The 23,072-nt window shown below is 39.4% G+C and overlaps 1 protein-coding gene across 4 annotated transcripts in view; it reads right to left on the reverse strand.

Annotated features, from left to right (window-relative positions):
* The window catches only part of KIF5C (kinesin family member 5C), a 146,700-nt gene that overhangs the window by 67,412 nt on the left and 56,216 nt on the right, over positions 1-23,072 (reverse strand). For all 4 annotated transcript variants that reach the window (XM_011359567.2, XM_011359581.2, XM_011359574.2 and 1 more), the window contains exons 4-10: positions 21,761-21,865; positions 17,888-17,936; positions 17,561-17,616; positions 16,751-16,838; positions 11,580-11,704; positions 8,504-8,608; positions 7,983-8,131 (exon numbers count right to left, since the gene is read on the reverse strand). In XM_011359567.2, the coding sequence (XP_011357869.1) occupies positions 7,983-8,131; positions 8,504-8,608; positions 11,580-11,704; positions 16,751-16,838; positions 17,561-17,616; positions 17,888-17,936; positions 21,761-21,865 (677 nt within the window). The remainder of the gene's footprint in view (positions 1-7,982; positions 8,132-8,503; positions 8,609-11,579; positions 11,705-16,750; positions 16,839-17,560; positions 17,617-17,887; positions 17,937-21,760; positions 21,866-23,072) is intronic.

The raw sequence follows: 23,072 nt of genomic DNA on the forward strand, positions 1-23,072 counted from the left end.
CAAAAACACTCAAAAAAGGGGGTGCTTGACATCAATGGCCATTACAGAAATGCAAAATAAAATGACACCCCCAATATAATGGCTAAAACTTTTTAAACTGATAATACCCAAGTGTTAGTAAGAATGTGCAGAGACTATAACACCCAATTGCTACTGGAGGGAGTATAAATTATTCTAATCATTTTGAGAAACGCTTTGGTAGTATCAACTAAAGCTGAATATCTCATATCCTATAAGCTAGTGATTCCAGTCCTGGGTATATGAACAGGAATGAGGACATGTTCACCTAAACCATATAACGACCAATGTCATAGTAACTTTGTTTATAATAGCCCTAAAATGAAAACAAATCAAATCTCCATTAACAGAGAATGAATACATATATGCTACATTCACACAATGGAATACTGTACAACCATAAAAAATAAACTACTACTACTACTACACCTAACAAGGTTGTGAATTTCAAAGATACAATGTTGCACAAAAGAGGCCTGTATTTTATTCATATAAAGTTCAAAGACAAGCAACAGTAATCTATGTTGAGAGAAGTCAGTACACTTATCCTTGAGATTTGGGTATTGACTAGGAGGGTGCAAAAGAGAGAGGCTTCTAAGATGCTGGATGGTGGATCATGTATACACACATATATTTGTAAAAATTTATTGAGTGGCACACTTAAGTTTATGCATTTTACTATGTGTATGTTATACTCAATAAGAATAAATTAAGAAAAATAAACTGATATATAAAGAAATCAAGTCAGATACAAGAATTTCTAGATCATTTAGTAAACTAGAGTTACTAAGAGAGATACTGAATTTTTGTGCCTGGAGTTCTTCTTGTAAAATAGAACAAATATTCTCTTATCTAGGATGCTGAAAACAATCTGGCAAAGTGGAATAAAAAGTATCTCAGTCCCCTATTCCCATAACAGAACTGGAGTAAAAAGATGTTGAAAATCTACAATTTCTTTTGCTTTGAACCATGAACTTTAGCAAAATTTACAGAATAAAGGAGCCTAATGATTAGGTTCTAATTTTGCCACTCACAATTCCCTTTTCTCCTGTGTGAATATTTAGCTGGTTGCCATCCATGTGGGTTAGGGATAGTGAGCTATTTGGCTCTGTCCATTTTAGGGCATATCTAACAGTCTTCCACCTTTCAAACTCTTTGCTCTTTTATTCTGGAATTTTCCACAGACTTGCTAGCTATAATCACACTAAATAGCATTGCATCTGGATTCCCTGTTCAAACACAGTGAATCAACATGGATCCTGGGCACCCAACACTGAACACGGATACAATTCAGGGACTTGTCAGCACACATGCACACATGTTCATTTACTGCTCAGCCTTGATTCCAGAAGAATTTCAGCTAGCCTACAAAGAAGCATAAAATTGACAAGAGAGTAGAAATTAAGAAATGTTTAAGGTGGGTTTTATCATTTTGTCTACCTGAAGATATACAGCAATAATGATACTGCTCACCTTGTAGTTCGGGGACATTATCTCCTTGATATAGGAAAACAATCCAATAATACACAGAAGCCTTTCTCTGCTATGAACTTACTGCCCACTCATCATCTTTATGAGTCAATGGGTCAATCTTACTGTGATAACATTTGATTAATCCAATGTGACCTGATCACTCACAAAGAAGCATCCAAGTATCTCAGATCACTTCCAAAGACCCCCAGGTTTTTCAAGACCCTCAGAGCCTCCAAGCTGTACACAGAAATAAATGCCTGATCTGCAAGTTATAACCATAGCAAACACTGAGCAAAATCCTAACCAAAGGCTACTTAGGAGAAGAACCTTAATTAATCTTAGGTTTATAACCTAACAGCAAGACCCACTTAGCACAAATGAGCCAATTCTTGAGGGTATAATTATCAGAGAATCTGTTTTGTAGTTTTTGTTTTGGCTTACTTCAGAAAGTCAACCACCACTTAAATAATACATAATCTAGGTTTACCCCAGATATATCTCTTCTCACAGCGAGGAGACTAGGACCCAGTTTCTAAAAAACCTCAAAGCTAATGAATGTTAACCACCTTTGGAGAAGCCAGACCAAGCACAGCAGACAGAGGGCAGAGGTCATAGAACATCTTCCACCTAAATCCCCATACGGAGACAGTTAAGTCAGAAAAGGATTCTATTAGACGTATTTCACTGACGAACAGGAGGAAGAAGACTCTGCCTCCGTATCCTTGAGCATTCTGTTATTTCCTCCCAGCACCTCTTGATCTCTGTCATTGAATTTGCAGTTTATATGTTCCGGCAGGCTTCTAAGACTGCCGATCATATCCATTTCTACAACCTAGGTTAAGCCCCCATATGCAATGACACTCTACAGGCATCTTCCTATTTGGCACTCAAATTTTGATTTCTTGTTGAAGAGAAGAAGTCCTAGAACCACCTGGTTCACATCACTCTGCATCCTGATAAATCCCATCTCCACCTTATTCCTCAATAATTGCCTATACACATACTTTCTGGCCATGGTCAGTCCTAAATGATATACAGACTATCACTGGAGTTTCCTCTCATTATCTTGGCCTCCCTGGAAGAGCCAGGAAGATATTCCTTCTTAGTACCTTTCTACTTCTTGTTTTCAGCATTTTCTTCTCCTCTCCAGGTGTTCAGGATAGTCCTGGCATTTCAACAAGGAGCTCTAGACAACCTCACACCTTCAATACATAGAATAATCCTGTAATGTGTGTTTCTGTGCTATGAATGGTGTGTGTGACAGAGAGACTGAGATCTTCCCACTGTGAGATGGGAGACGGTAGATGAGCACCCTTCAGAGAAACAAAACCAACAGGAGATAGATAGATAGATAGATAGATAGATAGATAGATAGATAGATAGATAGATAGATGGATGATGGATAGATATCCTATTATATCTGTCATATATCCTATGATATATATAAGACACACCATCTATCTCTCTCTCTCTCTCTCTCTCTCTCTCTCTCTCTCTCTCTCTCAAGTCTGAAAGCCATTAAGACAGGCCAGCCAACTGGAAACTCGGGGAGGAACTGAAGCAGTAGCTTTGAGGCAAAATTTCTACTTCTCTGGGAAACCTCAGTTTTCGCTCTTAAAGCCTTCAACTGATTGGATGAGGCCCACCCATATTATGGAGAGTACTATACTTTTTATTAAGTTTTTAATTGAGGTAAAATTGGTTTGAAACATTATATACATTTCAGCTGTGCAACATTATAATTTAACATCTGTATACACTATGTCGTGTTCACCACCAAATGCCTAGTTTCCAGCTGACACCATACAGTTGATCCCCTTTACCCGTTTTGCCCTCCCTTCACCCTCTTTTCCCTCTGGTGACCACCAATCTTTCATCTGCCTCTGTGTTTGTTTTTATTTTTTTTGTTCTTGTTGTTTGTTCATGTGTTTTGTTTTTATTTTATGTTCCACATATGAGTGAAATCATGTGGTATTTGTCTTTTTCCATCTGACTTATTTCACTTAGCATTATACCCTAAGGTCCATCCGTGTAGTTACAAATGACGGGATTTCTAATGTGCTTTTACTTAAAGTCAACCGATGGCATATGTTAGCCACATCTACAAAATTCATAGCCAACACATAGATCAGCGTTTGATTAAATACTTGGATACTATATCCTAGCCAACTTGTACCATTTTAATCTGCTCTGAGTCCTAGTTCCCGGATAAAACACCTAACCTTCTTCTGGAAACATGACTGCTACAAGGCATCTTCCCGTTTCTTGGTAAGGTCATTTCTCTATTCATGAGTAGGGGATGTAGGGAATGAGAAATTAAAAGCTTTAAATTTTTTCTTTTGAATAGCTCTAGTATCCAGAGAAACACTAAGAAATGGCCAGTCTAGATGAGAATTTGGCATCTAGTTAAACTTCTATAAGCCACAGTACTTCTCCCTCCAAGAGCAAAAATTAACCCCAATAGTGTTTCAGCAAGAGGCCCTCCAACAGGGGGTGATTTGAGTCTCTTTGTTTTATGTCAAAAGTGTAACCAAGCATCTCCATTGGCCAAAGTGCTCACTCTAGCTTTGCAAGGAACTTATTATCATGCTCTGGTGACATGAATTTTGCGTGCACACCACTCAGACCTTGGGCTCTGCCTAATCTAGCTGCCACTAAACTGAGCAGGACACGTGATTTTTTTTTTTTTAAAAGTGCGCATCGGGAAAATAAGAAAGAATATTACTTCTCCTAAATTATCAATTCTCCTTCCACATTCAACATATAAATAAAGCCTTTGAATTATTCATGCTGGATCAATCAAAAGTCTTAGTGACAAAGATGTGCTAATTCAGGCCTTCTCTAAACTGATTGGTCTGCCCCCCTCGGGGCTCCCCTTTCCCTCATTACCACCCCAAATCAAGGTACATTAAATAGGCTTCCGAGATAATTGGGTGATTCGAGCTCATACTTCTAAAACTTATAAATATCCTTTTAGAATAGTGCTATAAAAGTACTTAGTAATTAAAGACTAAAAAATAAAATGCTGGAAGCCAAAGAAAAAAAGATCAATGCAAGTGCTCTAATTTGAGTACCCTATCCCTTAGAGCAGGAAGTATTCAGCTTTCCCACAGAGCCCAGCTTTTGGGCTCTCTGCTGCCTGGAAATTCGTGTTGCCTCCTCAACTAGATTAAAAGCTCGAGAACACAGAAAATGGTTTTTACTTCTTTATAAGCACAATGCTGGGCATTCAGACAACTATGGGAGACAGGCCTGACCACATAGAAAAGCCAGAATCATCATGAAACCAAGACACAGACACAGCGAACTTCTTCCTTTAAATTCCAGTACCTAACTAATCTAGAATCCTGGGGAGTGCTGACTTGAGAGGCTGCTGCCTTCAGGCCTCTGTAGACTCTATCATGTTTCTCCTGCTTCAAAGGACATACTATTGTTTCATTCAGAGCATCAATACAGTATAGCCTAGCAACAAACATGGACTTTCTTCCTGTCCTTGAAAGAACTGCACGGGAATAACTGAAGAATCTCATGCTGCCCTAAGGTTTGGCCATCCCTGCAACAAGAATATAATGAACACTCATTACACTGAATTTGAGATGTGCCCCGCAGTCTTTTCAGAGTTCAAAGTGCTTAATCTCATTAGCTATCAGATGCCATGTCTAATCCGAGGTTCAGACTCGTGTCTGCTGTGTAACTGAGTTCAATGTGTACATTTAACAATAAACCAGGTATTGGTTCCACAGAGAAGTTAGATGTCTTTGAAGAATTCATTAACCAAGTTGGAGATAGGGAAAAGGGAACAAAACCTCATACATTTCCAATTATAGGCTAGAAAACAAACCAGATCCAAACCCAACCAAACTTCTGGACATAACGGTGCCACAGTTCAGCAACTGCCCTAATACTCTGCGGAATCCTACACAAAGAGCATTAGATTCATCTGATCATTCATTCGATAAGCATGTATTTATTGCCCACCTACTACGTACTAGTTGTGCTGGCTGCTTTGTTGAGACAACTGATGCCTATGATAAACCTAGCCTCTATCCTCATGGAGGATCCAGACGACTCCAGTAAAAGACTATAGACCGACCGATTTCATTTGAAAATATAATTGGCATACTTTTTTATTTCCTGGAATCCCAAACTATCAGCAGTATTTATTTAATCACTCATTCTAGAAACAATTCCAATTCTACTTCATTCAGTTCCGCTCTTATATTACAGTCCTATCCTGTGCATTACATTACATTCGATCTAGTCCCATCCATTACTGTGACCTTCCAAGCCACAAATACATCAGATTGTTGAAGGCTGCTGAAAACGGAAGGAAAGGAAAACTTGTAATCACTGAATGCCTACTACGTGCCAGCCTTTGTGCTAAGTAAAAACTGAAGCAATTCATTTAATCCTCCCAACGACTCTCAGAAGTAGGCATTATTATATTTCTTCCTACAGGTGAGGAGGCTGAGACTCAGAGAGAAGTGAATGAGAAGAGAATGGGTACGAGAGAAACTCAGCATCAAAACTGGAGCTACTGACCCAAGAGGCCTGTGCTCATCAAGGTTCCTGATCAAGCAGCCCACATGTTAGATAGAGGCTATGGGTCGAATAACACAGTCTCCATCCTACGACATCCTACATGTTTAGCTCTTTACTGGCTGTGTGGTCTCAGGTACAGTACCTAATGGCTTTGAGCCTAAGCTCCAATTTCATCCTCTGCACAAAGGCGAGAGAAGGCCTACCTGATAGAATTATATGAGGATTTTTATATGCCTGGCACAAGCGAGGCCCTAAATAAAAAAAAAAAAAAAGTGATAATGATGATGTGGATCACTGCCTCACTAAGATCAAAAGAAAGAGAATAATCATTTGGACTTGTACCTTAAACTCTTCCTACAGATAGCTGCAAACACCCACTAACGGCAGCAATCTTGAGACAGCCCAACGCCCCAGGATGACTCTGGCTTACAAACATTCAGATGATTTTTGCTTTGCAGGTAAGAATTTTTTTTTTAAGAGATGTTTTCTTTATAAATGCATTTGGTGCTCGTTTGCTCAAACACGTCTTCAGAAGAAACAGTTAAAGCTTAAGCTTAGAAAACCAAGGGAGGGGGGCACGCAGGATGATCGGCATAGTGTTCTGATTCCCAAAAGCAGGTACTGGTTTGCAGGTGTCCTGTGACCCTTGAGAAAGGTAGGTGTTATCCTACTGCAATTCACTGACTTGAGCATTTAGTTAATCAAGGAAGTGATCTGAGAGGCAAAGAACCCAAATCCAGTTTAAAAGATGTATTAGTTCTACAACATTTCAGTGTAATTATTATTTATTTAGACATCCCACAGGTGCCATGAGTATGTAATTCTATGTTCTGTTGAGGGCTCAAGAAATGAGTGGAGTTTAATGCAGCTCAAACAAGCTACACAATTTCCCATACAGAATGCTCATCCCCATTGTCCTTTATCTAGGCATCTTAAATTATTTCTTGGGCATAACTACACAGCATGCCCCCAGGAGAAAGGCAGGGAGCGCTCTGTGTATCCATTTACAAATGAGGCAGCTGAAGCCCACAAAAACAGGTCACTCGTCTAAACATCACACAATTGTTCAGAATCGAAGGGAATAATGGTAGTAGACTCCACATCTCCCAGCCTCAGCCCACTGAGCACTGAAGATGCTCAGATAATCTAAATCCACAGCCCCAAGCACTCGAGGAACTAGCACCTGAGGTAACCATGCTGAGAGGATGGGGCTAACCACCTGCACCTCCATGACTGAAGGAGATTAGGCCTGGGGCAAGGCGAGGGGTGGGCAAGGAAGGAAAGCAAGGTATGAACCAACCCACACACATAAATGCTGTTTTAGGGTTACTGATGTGCCTGCAGCCCACCTCTTAAGACTTTCTAGACATCTAGGAAACCTCATTTGGACATTTTTGAAGGTGAGAAGATGGCAGCCATCTTCACCTTTCCTCAACATACACTCTGCACCTCCTACCCCCAGGGTTGATATGAGGATTTGTTTGCCCCGTTTTAATATTTATGCAACTACTGTACATTCACCTAAGTTTCTGGTTGTTCTATCGGCACTTTTGTAATGGATCCCAAATACTGGAGTTAAAGGTCGTTTTACCAGTCTTGAGCTGTATACACGTGAAATCCTGTGAACCTGAGTCACACTAAATTCCATGAGGAACAAAAGGAACATTTCACTCCATTATCAACAATCGCATCGATAGTAAGTTTGAGGGATTTTTTTTTTTTAACATCATACCTTTGATTGACATATACCTGCCCATTATTTTAAAACATGATTCTTTCTTTGGCCTCAATAAATGATGTTTCAAGTTTATAGATCACTTGTTAGATGCAATTTAGGAACCGGCTGCTGGCCTCCTCACGCTGTTTCCTATCTGACACTATTTCGTCACCACTGACTCCTGACACATAAGACCCAGCTCAAAGCACGGGTAACAAGAGACCACACTCGCCTTTGTCCAAACATCAGCGTTGATTTCGTCTCAGCTTCGTTGAAGACAGAAGGAGAACAGCAAATGACGATGGTAGTTCTACAGTTCCCACCCAGAGAGTCCTGAAGAATCCGAGTCATCTTGCTGTCCCGGTACGGCACATGCGTTTTCTATTTAGGAAGAAGAAAAAGTACTGGCTGTTACAACCCAATCAAAGAAAAAAACACAGAGGCAAACAAGTGAGTGTTGGGGATACTGGGCTTAGAAAGACAAATGAAACAATAATTTGTTGCCTGGTCTTTGGATCTTGCCAAAGTTTAGACTGCCCATTCTGGGACCCAGCTCACAGGAAATTAGCATCACCATTCACACATTTTAATGAACTAGATCTCCCAGCAAGCAGTGCATCCACAGCCAGGATGCCCTTGGTCCCACTCCAAACGAACACAAACTAGTCTGGGGTATGTGGCAAAAAGAGTGCATGGACCCAAAAAGGCAACTTCTTATAATATCATTTAATCGATGGGGACAGGATCACTTACTGTCCCTTCTGCCAAGGCAGAGATCACATTTCCAAGAGCAGACAAAGATTTATTGATATTTTTAGCTTCGTCGAGAACAGCTCCCTCGGCACCAGTTTTGCTGACCTATGAGAGAGAAGAGAAAGCAGTGAGCTGCACGGGACGGCAAAAGCACAGAGTAGATAATTCCAATTCACAGGATGGCAAAGGGGTGGGGGGGATGAGGGGTGGGTGTGAATCCTCCTGGAATGCAAGGAAAAATAAAAGTAAGTAAGAATCACATTGATAAAATCTCCCCTTGTGCCTGAGGCTGGGGATTTGTTCTCTCTTGTCATTTTCCTCTCAATTAGGTTTTAGGGGAATGGCTGAAATGCCTCAAGTGGTGAAGCTGCAGACGCTTCCCTGGGGGACATCCATTCTGGAAAAGCAGGCTCTAAAAGCGCTGTCACTGCAGAAAGGCCAGGGCCGGGGGACACTGAATCACAGTTTCCACTCCAGAGGGAACCCAGGGCTTTAAGAGAAAATACTGTCCTGGCCACAGTGGAGAGACATGTTGGGAAAGTGTAAACTGCAAGCTCCAACTTCAGACAAACGACAAGAGGTGGCGGGGATGGTTGCTCAGACTCTGTTTCTTCCCCACATCCCCGCAGTGAGGAAAAAGGGAACAATTATCTGAAACGAAAACTATATTTTTTTAAGTCATTAGCACATAACTTTAATTAAAATTAATAGTTTAGATGAAGAACTAGACTAGTGTTTAAAATCGACTTCTGAAAAATCACATTTACATAAAGATAATAAAACAGACAAGCAGAAGTCCAAAAAAGGTGTAGCTTGTATGACTGTACTTGGATGAAATATACTGTTCAGGGTAGCATAATACTTAGGCCATACAAGGCCAGGAAGAGGAGACAAACAGAGAGGACAAACCCCCAGGTAGTATTTATTCCAGATTCCAAACTTTCCAATGGCCTCAAAAATGTTTAGCATTTCAAGAACATTCAACTAGAGCTCTTTACAAAAATGGCTACTGTGTCTTCAACATTTTTTGGTTTAGGCATGAAAAGTCAAGAAAATGTATATTACACTGTGAATTTGTTTTTTTCCTCTGCAGCCAGAGGGAGTGTGTACAGTTTCTCCTCTGCTGTTTTATTACTGGTAATTTTATATTTACAGTATTTGCTGTAGGGGGAGAGCAATTTACAGATGTTAGAAAAAGGGGAACTCAACATGATTCATAGCTCTGCTGACTGGACGACCGACACAGGGTAAGCAGCTGCTCTCTAAAGAAAGAAAAACGAGGAAATGACTTGCACAAAGACAGGTTTCAATTATGTATAAGGGAGAAATTCCTAACAATAGAGAGGAATGCATGTCCAGGGAAAGATTCTTTTCAAATAGGATAGATTCTCATCTCTCTGGGAATTGTGTGTATGGGTGCCTCTGCTTACAGATAGAGAAATAATACAGCTGCTAGGCCACAAATAATAATGTCTATTCACATGGCATTGTTGCTTTCACATATGAGCGTCTTAACTCCATGAAATAATGCACGACAGGTACAATCACCTCCCTTTTACAGACAAAGAAAATTGAAGCTCCAAGAGATCAAATTGCCAGCCCCTGGGAAAAACACCATTTAAGGGAGTTGAGGACTAAAGCCCAGAGTTCTGTTCTACTAGATCACACTGACACATTCATGTAGATATATCCAGGGCAAAGGAAAACAGATGTGAGCGAAAGGAACAATGTGCAGAACCATAACTTAAAAATGCCTCGTAAATACCGTTAGCAAGAACCACTAACCCTGTGCAGAGGACAGGCCTCCTCTCTGAACTGCCAGCAGTTAGCATTTCTTCGACCGCATTTATGTCCTAAATATTCCTCCTGTGCTCTAAAAGGAAAGACGGCAAACTTGGGAAGAGTGAAGGGGCCAATGGGCTCCTCGTCTGGACCCTTACAGTTGGAGCGGCAGCAAAGTGGGTCTAGAACTAAGCAATGCTGCTTTGTACTCTCATTCTGGTGGATGTCTGTTTATTAAAGTCACAAGCCCATACCAGTTAAACCAAGAATATCCAGCTGATTTTCTGCTCATGGCTTTACGAAGGTGTACAGGAGAACAATTTAAGTAACTGTTACTTACATGGATGTTAGTGGCCATAACGGCGTCCAGCAACTCAGCAGTGGGTGCGGTTAAGTGGGAATCAATTACAGTTTGGGACACTGACCAAGCTTCAGGGCTAATAGCCCTGATGGGGACACTGAGCACAATGTCAGTGATGATGGATGCCATATGCGATTGTGCACATGGACTTGCTCTGTGATGTCGACCGGAGCGGGACAAGGCCCCCAAGCCAGGGTGTGGCAGCAGGAGCTCCAGTGATGCCATGGAAGTGAGGCTGGAAGGGGTGGGTAGGAGGTTTGGGAAGCCTATTTGGTCTGAAGTGTGGCCTCAGCCGGTGCCTGGGAGAGCATGGGACAGGATACAGATGCCTAACAAGAGCCCTGACTAAACCAGAGGAGGGCTGGGGCTGTGGCTAAAACACTAGCTACAGGCCTCACAGCCTAAAGGAAGTGAGGCCAGGCCACCCACGAGAGACACGGTCTCCGTGCCCGGTGCAGAGAGGAGCAGGGAATGTGGGGAGAGCCCCACGTTCCAGATCTCCTATCAGCAAACACACGTGCAGAGGCAGGACGGCTGCATTCCAACACAAAGCCTTTTCCTGGCCTATTGGTGCCTAGTACAACACGAAGATCTTTCCTTTTCTCAGGAGTACATGTCCCTCCTGCATTTGCAAGGCTGACTTTGCCAGGCTAAGTCCACACCGACATTTCCCTAATGTCATCATCAGAGCCTATAAAGCATAAATCAGAGTTGGCATTCAAAGCACCTCCTGTGACATGAATAGGGGACTTCAGGACCAGAAAAGAGCGAGCAGGGAAACGAAGGTTAAATTTAATAACATCTCGACACAACATCAGAAATTTTAAAAGCTCTTTAAAACCAGGAAATAGAAAGGCATAAAAATTATACCATTGCACAGTGAAGCAAATAACAGGGGAAAATTATAGCTAATACAAATAAAGAACCAATTACCTTTTCGCTCCCAGCCAAATCAACTAGATAAAGCTTCCCACTGAGTTTTTTTTCAGTCTCTACATTCTCTTGTTTAATATTAATCAGGAAGATACTGTGACTTCTAGAGCTGTGTTCATTCATGTCTGAAAAGAAAAATAGTTTACTGCTCTACAAAGAACACATAAATTTAGGTAGCAAGCCTCTCTCATCTAAAAAGCACAACAAATTATGCCTAATAGCTCTGTTTTTTAAAGAAACTCCAGACAATTTCAAAAATTATCAGAGACCACTTCTTAAAAACAATGCTCATTCTAAAAAAGAAAGATATAAAATATCTTTAAGTGGCAAAGAGATTAATCTAAAATCTTAGTCGATGGTTTAAGATAACAGATTCTCTAGCTCTGCCCGAAGCCCCATCCTCCAAAATCCCCAGCCAGCTCGACTTTCTCCTTGAAGAGTTCACAGCTACCTCCACTGCCTCATTTTAATTCCCTCAGGTATTATCATCATGGTTAGTATCTGATGTGTTCTATCTTCTTCACATGTGTAAGTCTTGCCTTATCAGTAATATCATAAACTTTCTTAAGGAAGTATTATAAATTAAGACACCCTTCTATAATCCATGCAAAGTACACAGAAGGTCTCCAAGATTAAATATGCTCCATTAGGACCAAGCACTGGAAATAAAAATCTTTTTGGACCCCCTTTCTTTGTTCTCCAAGTAGGCAGAGACCCCAGTGATGATCTTATTCAACCCCCACCAGCAATCATGTCTTAAAACCATCTTACCAGATTATATGGAAAAAACCCTAAAGATTCCACCAAAAAAAATGTTAGAACTAATAAATAAATTCAGCAAAATTGCAGGATACAAAAGCAACACATAAAAAGTTGCATTTTTATGTACTAATAATGAAAAATGCAAAAAAAAATTAGGAAAACAAAGCAGAAACAAAATAATAAGATACTTAGGAGTAAACTTAACAAAGGAAGCAAGAATGAAGCACAGAAAACCACAGAATGTTGGTAAAAGAAACTAAAGAAGACAGAAATAAATGGGAAGACACTGCCTGTTCATGGACTGGAAGACTTAACTATTGTTAAGATGACAATACTACCAAAAGTGATCAACAGATTCAATGTAATCTCTATCAAAATCTAAGTGATGTTTTTGTAGATATAGAAAAGTCCATCCTAAAATTCATATGGAATCTCAAGGGACCCTGAATAACCAAAATAATCTTAAAAAAGAACAAAATTGGAGGTCTCATATTTATTGGTTTCAAAACTTACTAAATTACGTATATATATCACATCTTCTTTAGCCATCCATCTATCAGTAGACACCTAGGTTGCTTCCACATCTTGGCTATTGTAAATAATGCTGCACAGAGGGTTGCATGTATCTTTTCAAATTAGTGTTTTCGTTTTCTTTGATTATATACTGAGAAGTATGATTGCTGGGTCATATGGTATATCCATTTTTAGTTTTTTGAGGACCCTCTATATTGTTTTCCATATCCACAGTGCAACTACACTTTCTCCACATCCTCGCAAACAAGTATTGTTTGTTGACTTTTTGGTAATAGCCATTCTGACTGATCTGAGAGGTATCTTGTCGTGGTTTTGATTTGCATTTCCATGATGATTAGTGATATTGAACATCTTTTCATGTGTCTGTTGGCCATCTGTATGTCTTCTTTGGAAAAAAGTCTTTTCGTGTCCTCTGCCCATTTTTTAGTCAGATCGATTATTTGTTCTTGAGTTGTATGGTTTCTTATATATTTTGGATATCAACCCCTTATCAAATATCTCATTTGCAAATATATTTTCCCATTCAGTGGGTTGCCTATTTGTTTTGTTGAAAATGTGGCACATGCACACACACACAATAGAATATTATGCAGCGATAAAAAAGAATGAAATCTTGCCATTTGCAACAACATGGATGGACCCAGAGGGTACTATGCTAAGTGAAATAAGTCAGGAAAAGAAAGACAAATACTGTATGGTTTCACTTATATGTGGAATCTAAAAACAAAACAAAACAAAACAAAAATGGACTCATAGAAACAAAGACCAAAGGGATGGTTAGCAGAAGGCAGGGGGTGGAGGTATAGGTGAAAGGAGAAGGGGAATATAGTTAATAATATTGTGATAAGTTTGCACCGTGACAGGTGATTATTAGAATTAATGAGGTGATCACACTGTAAGGTATAAAAATGTCAAATCACTATATTGTACACCTGAAACTAATACAACCAACATAAGATTGTACATCAACTATACTTTCACATACTTTAAACCCTCATATAATAGAGTCAAATAATTTTCGACAAGAGTGTCAAGACTATTCAATGGGAAAGGACAGTCTCTTCACCACATGGTGTTGAGAAAACTAGCTATCTACATGAAAAGAAAAAAAAGTTGAACTTTTACCTTAGGCCATATATAAAAAATAACTAAAAAAGGATCAAAGACCTAAATGTAAAAGCTAAAACTATAAAACCTTAGAAGAAAACACAGGAGAAAAGCTTCACGATACTGGATTTGGCAATGATTTCTTAGATATGACATCAACAACACAAGCAACAAAAGAAAAAAATAGATAAATTGGACCCCATCAAAATTAAAAACTTTTGTGCATAAAAGGACACTATCAAAAGAGTGAAAAGGCAACCCACAGAATAAGAGAAAATATATATCTGATAAGGCAGTGGTCTCTAACTCCCGAGCTACAGACCAGTACGAGTCTGTGGCCTGTTAGGAACCCAGCCGCACAGTAGGAGGTGAGGGGAGGGCCAGTGAGCAAAGCTTCATCTGTATTTGCAGCCGTTCCCCAGTGCTAGCATCACTGCCTCAGCTCTACCTCAGATCATCAGGCATCATATTCTCACAGGAGCACAGGTCCCAGGTGCCAAAAAGCTTGGGGACTGCTGAGATAAGGGATTGATATCCACAATATATAAAGATCTAAAAATCAACGACAACAAAACAAACAACTCAAATTAAAAAAGGAGCAAAGGACTTGAGTAGACATTTCTCCAAACATGTATAAATGACTTATAACCACATAAATAGATGCTCAACATCACTAATCATTAGGTACATGAACCACATTGAGATATCATCACTTCACACCCATTAGGATGGCTATTTAAAAAAAAAAAAAAAAAACCCAGAAAATAACAAGTGTTGACAAGGATATGGAGAAATTGAAATTCTTGTGCACTATTGGTGGGAATATAAAATAGTGCTGCTATGGAAAATAACATGGCAGTTTCTTAAAAAAATTAAAAGTATAACTACCTTATGACACAGCAATTCTAGTATTACACCCAAAAGAACTGAAAGCAGAAACTTGAATGGGTATTTATATATCCAGGTTCATAGTAGAACTATTTATAATACTCAAAAGGTGGAAGCAACACAAATGTCTTATCTATGGATGAATGGATAAATAAAATGTGTTATATACGTACATTGCAATATTATTCCGCTTTTTAAAAGTAAAATATCCTGACACATGCTACAACATGGGCAAAGCTTGAGGACACTGTGCTAAATGAAATAAGCAAGTGATAAAAGGATTTGTATCATTCTTATATGAGTAGAAATTAGAGTTGTCAAAATCACTGAAACATAAAGTAAAACAGTGGGTACTAGGGGCTGGACAGAGGAGTATGGGGGATTATTATTCAATGGGTATAGAGTTTCACTCTGTGATATTAAAAAATTCTGGAAATGGAGAGTAGTGATGGTTGTACAATACTGTGAATATACTTAGTGCCACTAAATTGTACACTGAAAATTGTTTAAACGGTGAATTTTATGTTATCCATATTTTACCACAATAATTTAGAAAACTATATTTCCATTTTACTACCAGAAAAATAGCAATGTTCTAGACCAACAGTTCTGAACCAAGGGGCCAAGATGAACTGTCAGTTATACCATGAATAATTCATGACTAGCTTAAGAAACCAAGGAAATAACTTCTTTATGAATGACATGTTATTGTTATAAGAATATGAGTCTTTCCTTCCTTCATGTATGAGTGTGTGTTTTAAGCGAGAGAGAAAGTGAGGTTTAACCTATACTGTTTGCAAGTCTAGGCTTATCTATGAAATTTGACACATATGTGAATATCATATGATATCTGTCAGGGTAGAGAAAAAGTTGAGAATTACAGTGCTGAATCACAGAATCATAGAACCTTGGGTGGAAGAGACTTAAAGAGGCTAGTCAACCAATCAATACTTGAATCTCTTCTACAACATACAGAGAACTCACTACTTCTCTGGATAGCAGGTGTTAACTGGGGCAGCTATAAAGATGAGAAAGTTCTTGAGGTAGGTCAAGATCTGCCTCCCTGCAGCTTCCACAATCCTGGGTGGTCTATCCATTTGATCAAATCAAGAGAGCTGACTATCTTAACATCAGCACTTCGAAAATGTTAAGAAATACTGCACTGTCCACACGTCCTCACCAGATTTTTTTTCTCTTCCAAACTAGAAATCCTTCCAAGCTAGAAATCATAAGTTCATTCAGCTTCTCTTTATATGAACGCACTCTCATTTTTCTATATCCCTCTGAATAAGACATCTTTTCATGGAACTCTGCTGTTCTAATACCATATGACCTGCTTCCCTGAGATGTGCACCATGCTAAGGAAGAAACCACAAGGTAAACAAGCTGGCCTGAATGTGTTTGTTACAGACACAGCATCAAAAAGTTTTCAATAAAGCTCTGCTTCTTTTCCTTTTATACAGAGGGCAGAAATCTAATATGGTTTTCTTTCCATGTGTGTGACTGGCATATAGAAATCGTTGGTTTGGATTTAAAAAAAGAAACTGAACAATAACATAGTTAAAATTAATAAACTTAGAAGCTTAGTTTCCCCTCTTTGGCTTGTTGGTTGGTTATTTGCCCATGTTCGGTCTTAGGCTCTTACCAGGGTCCACGGAGTCTCACCCAGGATCTCTAAGAGTTCCCTGGAAAGCAGGAGGCGCTGCTCCCCACGACCTGCCTAGACACACTCACTGCACATCCCTTGTGTGCTCCGGACACTGCTTTCCAACTGCTTCCTGTGCATTGTTTTACTTAGACCTCATAACCCACCCCTTCTGGTGGGTAGGCAGACACTTGCATCCTAAATTAGAGGGGAGGAAACACCACACCATGCTTACTTGTTACAGCCACGTGTCGGTTTGCTTTGCCTTCATCTATCACATCCATGACTTCTTCGGGGCTGGACACAAACCGCTCAGTGCACCCCTGCAGCAGAGTCAGTTCGGGTTCACCATTAAAAAATTGAAAAGCAATAATATTTTCAAACTGCTAAACATATTCCCACTTTTCTTCTGGATGTGCAAATCAAGAGAAAGGCTGCAATGTGGATCTGACAACTTTTTCTCCTTGCCTTAGGCTCGAATTATACATTAAAAAGAAATCTGAGCAGCCCCTAGGAAACTCAGAAAAAAAAAAAAAAACAGAAAAGAAATGCCGACTTCCTTGGGTTTTTTAGCACAGATTCAAACTCAGCAGCAGTGCAGACAGAAATAAAGAAGAAAATCAATGGCAGAAAAAGAAATGGATGAAGTTGTGTTTGGCCTTCCATCTTTATTTATTACCATCTAGACATTGATTTTAATTAGATGCTTTGAAGTGCTAGACATAATGCTATAATAGGCTTCGCCTAACAGCAAAGCATAAACGATTGTACTCAATACCAAAGCCTATTTAAATGTGAATAGTAAATGTTTGTTCACTTCTACAATTCTTCCCTCATGTGATTAGACATCTGTGATACATTCACAAAGAGAGATGACTGAAGAAATTGTCAGTTTTTTTAATCAGATGTATTGTAAACATAAGGAATATGATTAAATATCTATATGCACTTCATATAGATAATACTCTGGGCATCTTATGTAATAATTATTATGAGAGTGACTGAAGAGAAATCAATTGCATCATCAACCAAGTTTTCCTCATACCTTTACATACGGGACTCTGTTTTTATCTTCATGAACAGCCAAGTTTGTCTTGGATACTATAGAGATAATGAGGACATGCAAAGAAGAAAAGAAAAGTTAAAGACCCTGTATTGGAGGAAAAAATAGAAACTGTTACAGAAGATAAGCAATTCTAATCTCTCATGGAAATTTAAGCCTTGGCTGAGAATAAGCAGACAGCCTGAAGGCAAGAGAACATCTCTATAAATCTTTATTAATTCTTTAAGCAGAAGTGCTTTAAATTATTTCAACCTCTCTAGACTTTAGTTACAGAACAAATAAAGAACAAGCATTCAGGTTACTACTCACCATCGAGTAAGTCCCTGATTTTGTCCAAGTAGATCTCAAAATAGGAAACCTGTTAAAAGCAAATTGAGTTTGAAACAGAAATGCCACCCTATGTTACAAAAACATCATTTTTAGAACTTATAAAAGTGTTTTGTCACACATTAGCTAAGAAGTATAAGGAATCCAAAGCAAAGATTCAGAGTCCCAGAGTGCAGAGCTCCAGCCCACCCTCCTATGTCCTCCTGCCTCCTGCTTCGTCAACTTGCTCTATGAGTCCCTGCTCAGCTCGGGCTACTCCCTGTCCTCACACATCACATCTCCCTATGGTTTGATTCAGATGTTATTTAGATCATGTGCTAGACAGCCACTTACAGGCGGACTCTAGCTTTTACCTTAGATGAACACCAAGCAAACTTCCAGGTATGACATCAGCTGGAATTAAACAAACGTCCTTTACAAGTAATTGTCAAAAATCAGTAGTAGGCCTCACCTTATGAATGATATTGACAGCCTTAACAGACCAGAGCTAGAGCATGGTCCAAACATTTACATGAAGGAAGAAGTGGGGAGAGGCAAGGTAAAGGCACTTTGCTGGGAACTATGAGAGCTCAGCAAGGTAACTGGGAGAGAAATCATGATGGTGGCAGGTTTAGAGTCCAGGAAGGATTTGAACAAAATGTGATTTAATGAAAGGCAATTAAACTGTGAGAGGAAAAGGAAGCCTTCCAATTAATCATTCTCAAACCTCAGTCCCAGCACTGCCTACGTCAGCATCTCCCATAGCGTTTGTTTAAATCGCAGAGCCCTGAACCTGAGAACAGTCCTCCTGAAACAGAATCTCCAAAATAGGACCTAAAACTCAGCTTCTAGACTCCCCAGGTGATTCACATGAAAGCTAACCTCTGAGAACAACTTTAACGAAATATGAGCTTGAAAATTTAATTCACATGTAACCAATATCCTAGGCCTCAATTTTCCCTCTGTCAAATGAAGCCATTAGACTTGATGACGTAAAAAATTCCCTTCAGGATTCTGCATTCTGTCTACAGCTGCTTTTTGCCTCCCAGATCAAATTTTCTCTCCTTCATGGGTGTTTTGGAAATCTAAACAAAAGAATGGACAAAAACGTTGTTTTAAAAAGGTTGAAAAAAGTAGTTATAAAGTTGAGGTGTGACTACAGGTGAAACTTCATCTCCACATCCCAGCTCTGGACCAGTGTAGACTCCGAAACCTGGCATTGGTCCTAATCTATTTCGGCCTCAGTTCATTATCTTTTGTCTGCATCTCAGCCTGGAACCTCCTGACTTCCTAGTTTTCCTGAGACCTGGGGTCCTGGCTTCTAACCCTAGAATCTATAGCTGGACATCCTCTTCAGGTTGCCTGTATCCTTGCCTGTTTGATTGTCCCTCAAACTCCCCAGTCACTAAGCCTCATCTGTGTAGATACACCTACCTGTCCTTCAAAAGATGTACTGCTGCTGCTCCCGGAATCCTATGGGTCTGTTTGGTCTCTAATCTCAGACACCTCTCTCTAACACAGCCCTTCCTGCAGCCAGCTCAACCTTGGTTCCAACCCATTCTACGTATTCCAGAATTGTCTGGCTTTCATTAAGACATTTCCATTATCTTTGAGATCTTAAACACGTGCACTCATTTACACAGATTACAGGGAAAATTAATTACAACTAAAGAGCAGTCATGAACTAGATATTAGCAAATGTGGCAATTAGAATTCTGTCCACATTTAATATAATTAGAAAGAGAATTCTGATTCGCTAATTTCTTTTTACCACAGCAATTACTGGCTGTTTTTTGGGGGGGAATGGGGGGTTGATTTTGCTATTTTTGTCAATTCAAGTACTCTGTGAGACCAGGTAAAAGAAAAATAAATAGGCACTGTTTGGCATGTAGCAATAGCAAGTTCAGAAATAACGTTTAAAACCTCCGTGGGACCCGCTTTAAGGAACAGATTTTCAATATTGCCTTAATCGAGCCTCTTTTTCTTAATTAGGCCTGTCGCTCCTCAGTTCAAAATACAAAGTAGTCAATAATAGCTAACTTGCCCACTTATGACCATTATTTATGAAACAGTAGACATAACTACAAATGCAGATCGGAAACAGGAACTGTAAAATTCAGCCCTAGAGACCAAGGTGTTGTTCCTCCTCTCCTCTCCCTTCAGGCTGAGGCTTTTCTTATCTTCATAAGATTCTAATGCAAGACTCTATTTTGAGGGCAGTAATTGGTTTAACGTCTTACTCCAGGATTATCCCATAAGAACCCTACAGTAGTTTGAGGTATTTACATACAAACAGCCTTAAAGATGCACTAAGCTCCTAAATCTTGATCCCATCAAAGCAACAAGCTTCTGTACCCTTAGATATAAAGAACCCTGGCAAGAAGCCACTTTAGTCAGAAAAGGGAATTGTAAGGAAAAAGATTTGCCAGATGTAATTTATCACTGGCAAACAGTTATTGCCTTGTTTTTATGTACTTCAGGAAAGGTACTTAGCAGAAATAAGTAAAAAGGCACTGTATGTGGAGCTGGTCAGATTGGGAGTTTAATCTCAACTCTGCCAATGATTTGCTATGTACCTTTGGCTATCTGGATCTATGCCTTTGAAATTCCAGTTCCTCAGCTCTAAAATGGTGAGTCTAGTGCACTAAGGTACCAGTCTTCAAGGCTGATCAGCCTCTTGGCTGACCTGCTCAGCTCCACATCTTCTTAGAACTATCCCTTCCTCTGCCCCACCTGCTGTTGTTAACCCCGTCCCCAGTCAGCCACTGCATGCCTGACACAGCTCATCAGAGCTGGGGCCTCACCTACTGCAGGCTGGGCGGGTGATCCACTTCCCTGGGAATTAGGAATTGGAAATAAGGGAATGTGGAGCAGGAGCTGCCATGATGCCCCCTTCTCCAACCAAGAAAAAGAAGAAAGTAAGCAAGATGGCAGAGAACAGAATTGGAGGATGATGAAAATGTTCTGTAATTAGTGATCGTCGAGACTCAAAACCATCGAGTTGTACACTTTAAAGGGGTAAATTTTATGGTTTGTGAATTATATCTCAATTCTTTTTAAGTTAAAAAGAAAAACAAAGGAAAAGTAGGACCTAGATTTCTTGCTTCTCCACAACCCCTCCCCCAATACACCTGCTATCAGATTCTGTATTTTATAATAACTTTCTCTACTTGCTTAAACAAGTGGCTTTCAGTCACTTACAAGAAGTTTTAAAGAATATATCCCTAGTACCAACATTATGAATTTAAGCCAGAACGCAGGTTCTGGTTTTAAGAAAGAGAAAAAAAAAGATGGAGAAAGAGAATTCACTTCCCTAACCCTTCTCAACAAAACACTAGTCTGTCACACTCCAAGGCGAAGGGTGGGTGTGTGCGGGATATGTCCACAGTCAAGTTGGGAAAGGTAATATATTCCATGTCTTCTTTGCAGAATCACATTACACGATAACATATTTAAGCTTGTGATAAATTTAACATTGTTCAACAGCATTTTTCCAGCTTATTAGGCAACATAAGCATTTTCCTTGGTAACCCACTTATTAATAATGTAAGGAATGTGTTCCATGAAACACACTTTGGAGAAACCCGAACATGGACACATTCCAGTCATAGCTACAGAAATCTCCAGGGTAAAGGGTAGAAGTCAGGCAACTATCAAGATGATTCCAATATAAAGAAGATTTTTATCCGATCTCGCTATCTCAAGCAAACCATCCAGATAGCTAAGTATTCCTTAGCCATTAAATAAAAAATACGGATCTACCTACCACAGGAATGTCATTTAATAAGATCGTCTTTTCCATGTCTAAAATAAAAAGAGAGCTAAAAAACAACTTTAGGCTATTTCTTCTCTTGGATCTCAATCGATGGCACTTACCTTGATATGAAACTCCAGGTTTTCATCCATGGAATAAATATGGTCAAAGATGTCGTGCGCGATCCTTGGGATGATCCCCATGAGTTGAGGGTCATGCAGCTTCCCCTAGTGGGTGAAAAACACAACACAGGTGCTAATGAGTGCTGGGAAACATGAGAGAATGGGGACCATACAGAACTCCATGTGGCATCCACACATGGGCTGTCTGCTCCTTGGAGCTCTACTGGACAGGCCGACATACCAGAAGTTAGCAGAATAACTCAACGTGTTAGTCTTTTTACCCAGCCAAGAAGAGGTTGTTCTGTCAGATGTGAAGTCCCACAATATTCTTTCCTGCTGCCACTCAGAGCAACAAATCAATGTGTATGGGAGTGACTATGTCAGTAGGAAGGTGGGGAGGAAGGAGAAGGACGGAGAATATATGACTATATAGCATATCTGACTATAACATACTAAGTGTAAGTTTCATTTTTGAATTTTTACAAACTGACCAGAACCTAAGAATCCAAGATAATCTACTTTAATAAAATCACCTCAGGAGCTAATACATATGTGGACGAAGAAAGGGATTTTATGGAAAGTAACCTCACAGGATGACCCAATCATAAATTCCTGACTGGGCAGGTCATGGTGCGTAGTCACTGCCCCAGGAAAGTAACTTTTTAGTAAAAGGTTTATCTTTGCCTTAAGCAGTCTCTGTCCTTTGTTTCTGTGCATCTAGGTTAACACACCTTTGAAATAAGCCATAACCACCCTCAAGAGAGCACATAACCTTGTTAACTATCCTGTAATCCAATCTCTGCTTTCTTTCACCCCACCTCCATGTAATGTTCCTTACTTTCCCTCCTTAATTTCAAATGCAGTAAAAAAAAAAAAAAAACTGCAAAATTGTTATTCTCCAGAGCATTTGAGATCTTGCTCTCCGGCATATGTCATCATCAGTTTGGCTGAAAGAAACTCATAAAAATTCTCTATGGGATTGAACATTTCTTAACATTGACACATATATAGTTTCGTTAATGTCATCATTTCTAAAAAAATTCCTAAGAATCTTATTCTAAAAATACTTTCAGTATCATTTTATAAACCAATCAAGAACATCTCTTATCAATTTCATTTTAAAATCTGTAATTCCCAGCCCTAATTGTTCCAAATATTTGGCTACTTCTAATACCTAAATCCACATGTATGATATTCTTATTATTTTCTATCCTTTTTTTCTATTTCTATTACTGAGAGGTAGAGGGATAGATTAATTTTTCTGCTATTTGGACTATCACTAAATCCATTTTTAAGATCTAGATTTTGCCAC

This window comes from Pteropus vampyrus, unplaced genomic scaffold, assembly GCF_000151845.1.
Source record: "Pteropus vampyrus isolate Shadow unplaced genomic scaffold, Pvam_2.0 Scaffold2, whole genome shotgun sequence".
NCBI classification, from domain to species: Eukaryota; Metazoa; Chordata; class Mammalia; order Chiroptera; family Pteropodidae; genus Pteropus; species Pteropus vampyrus.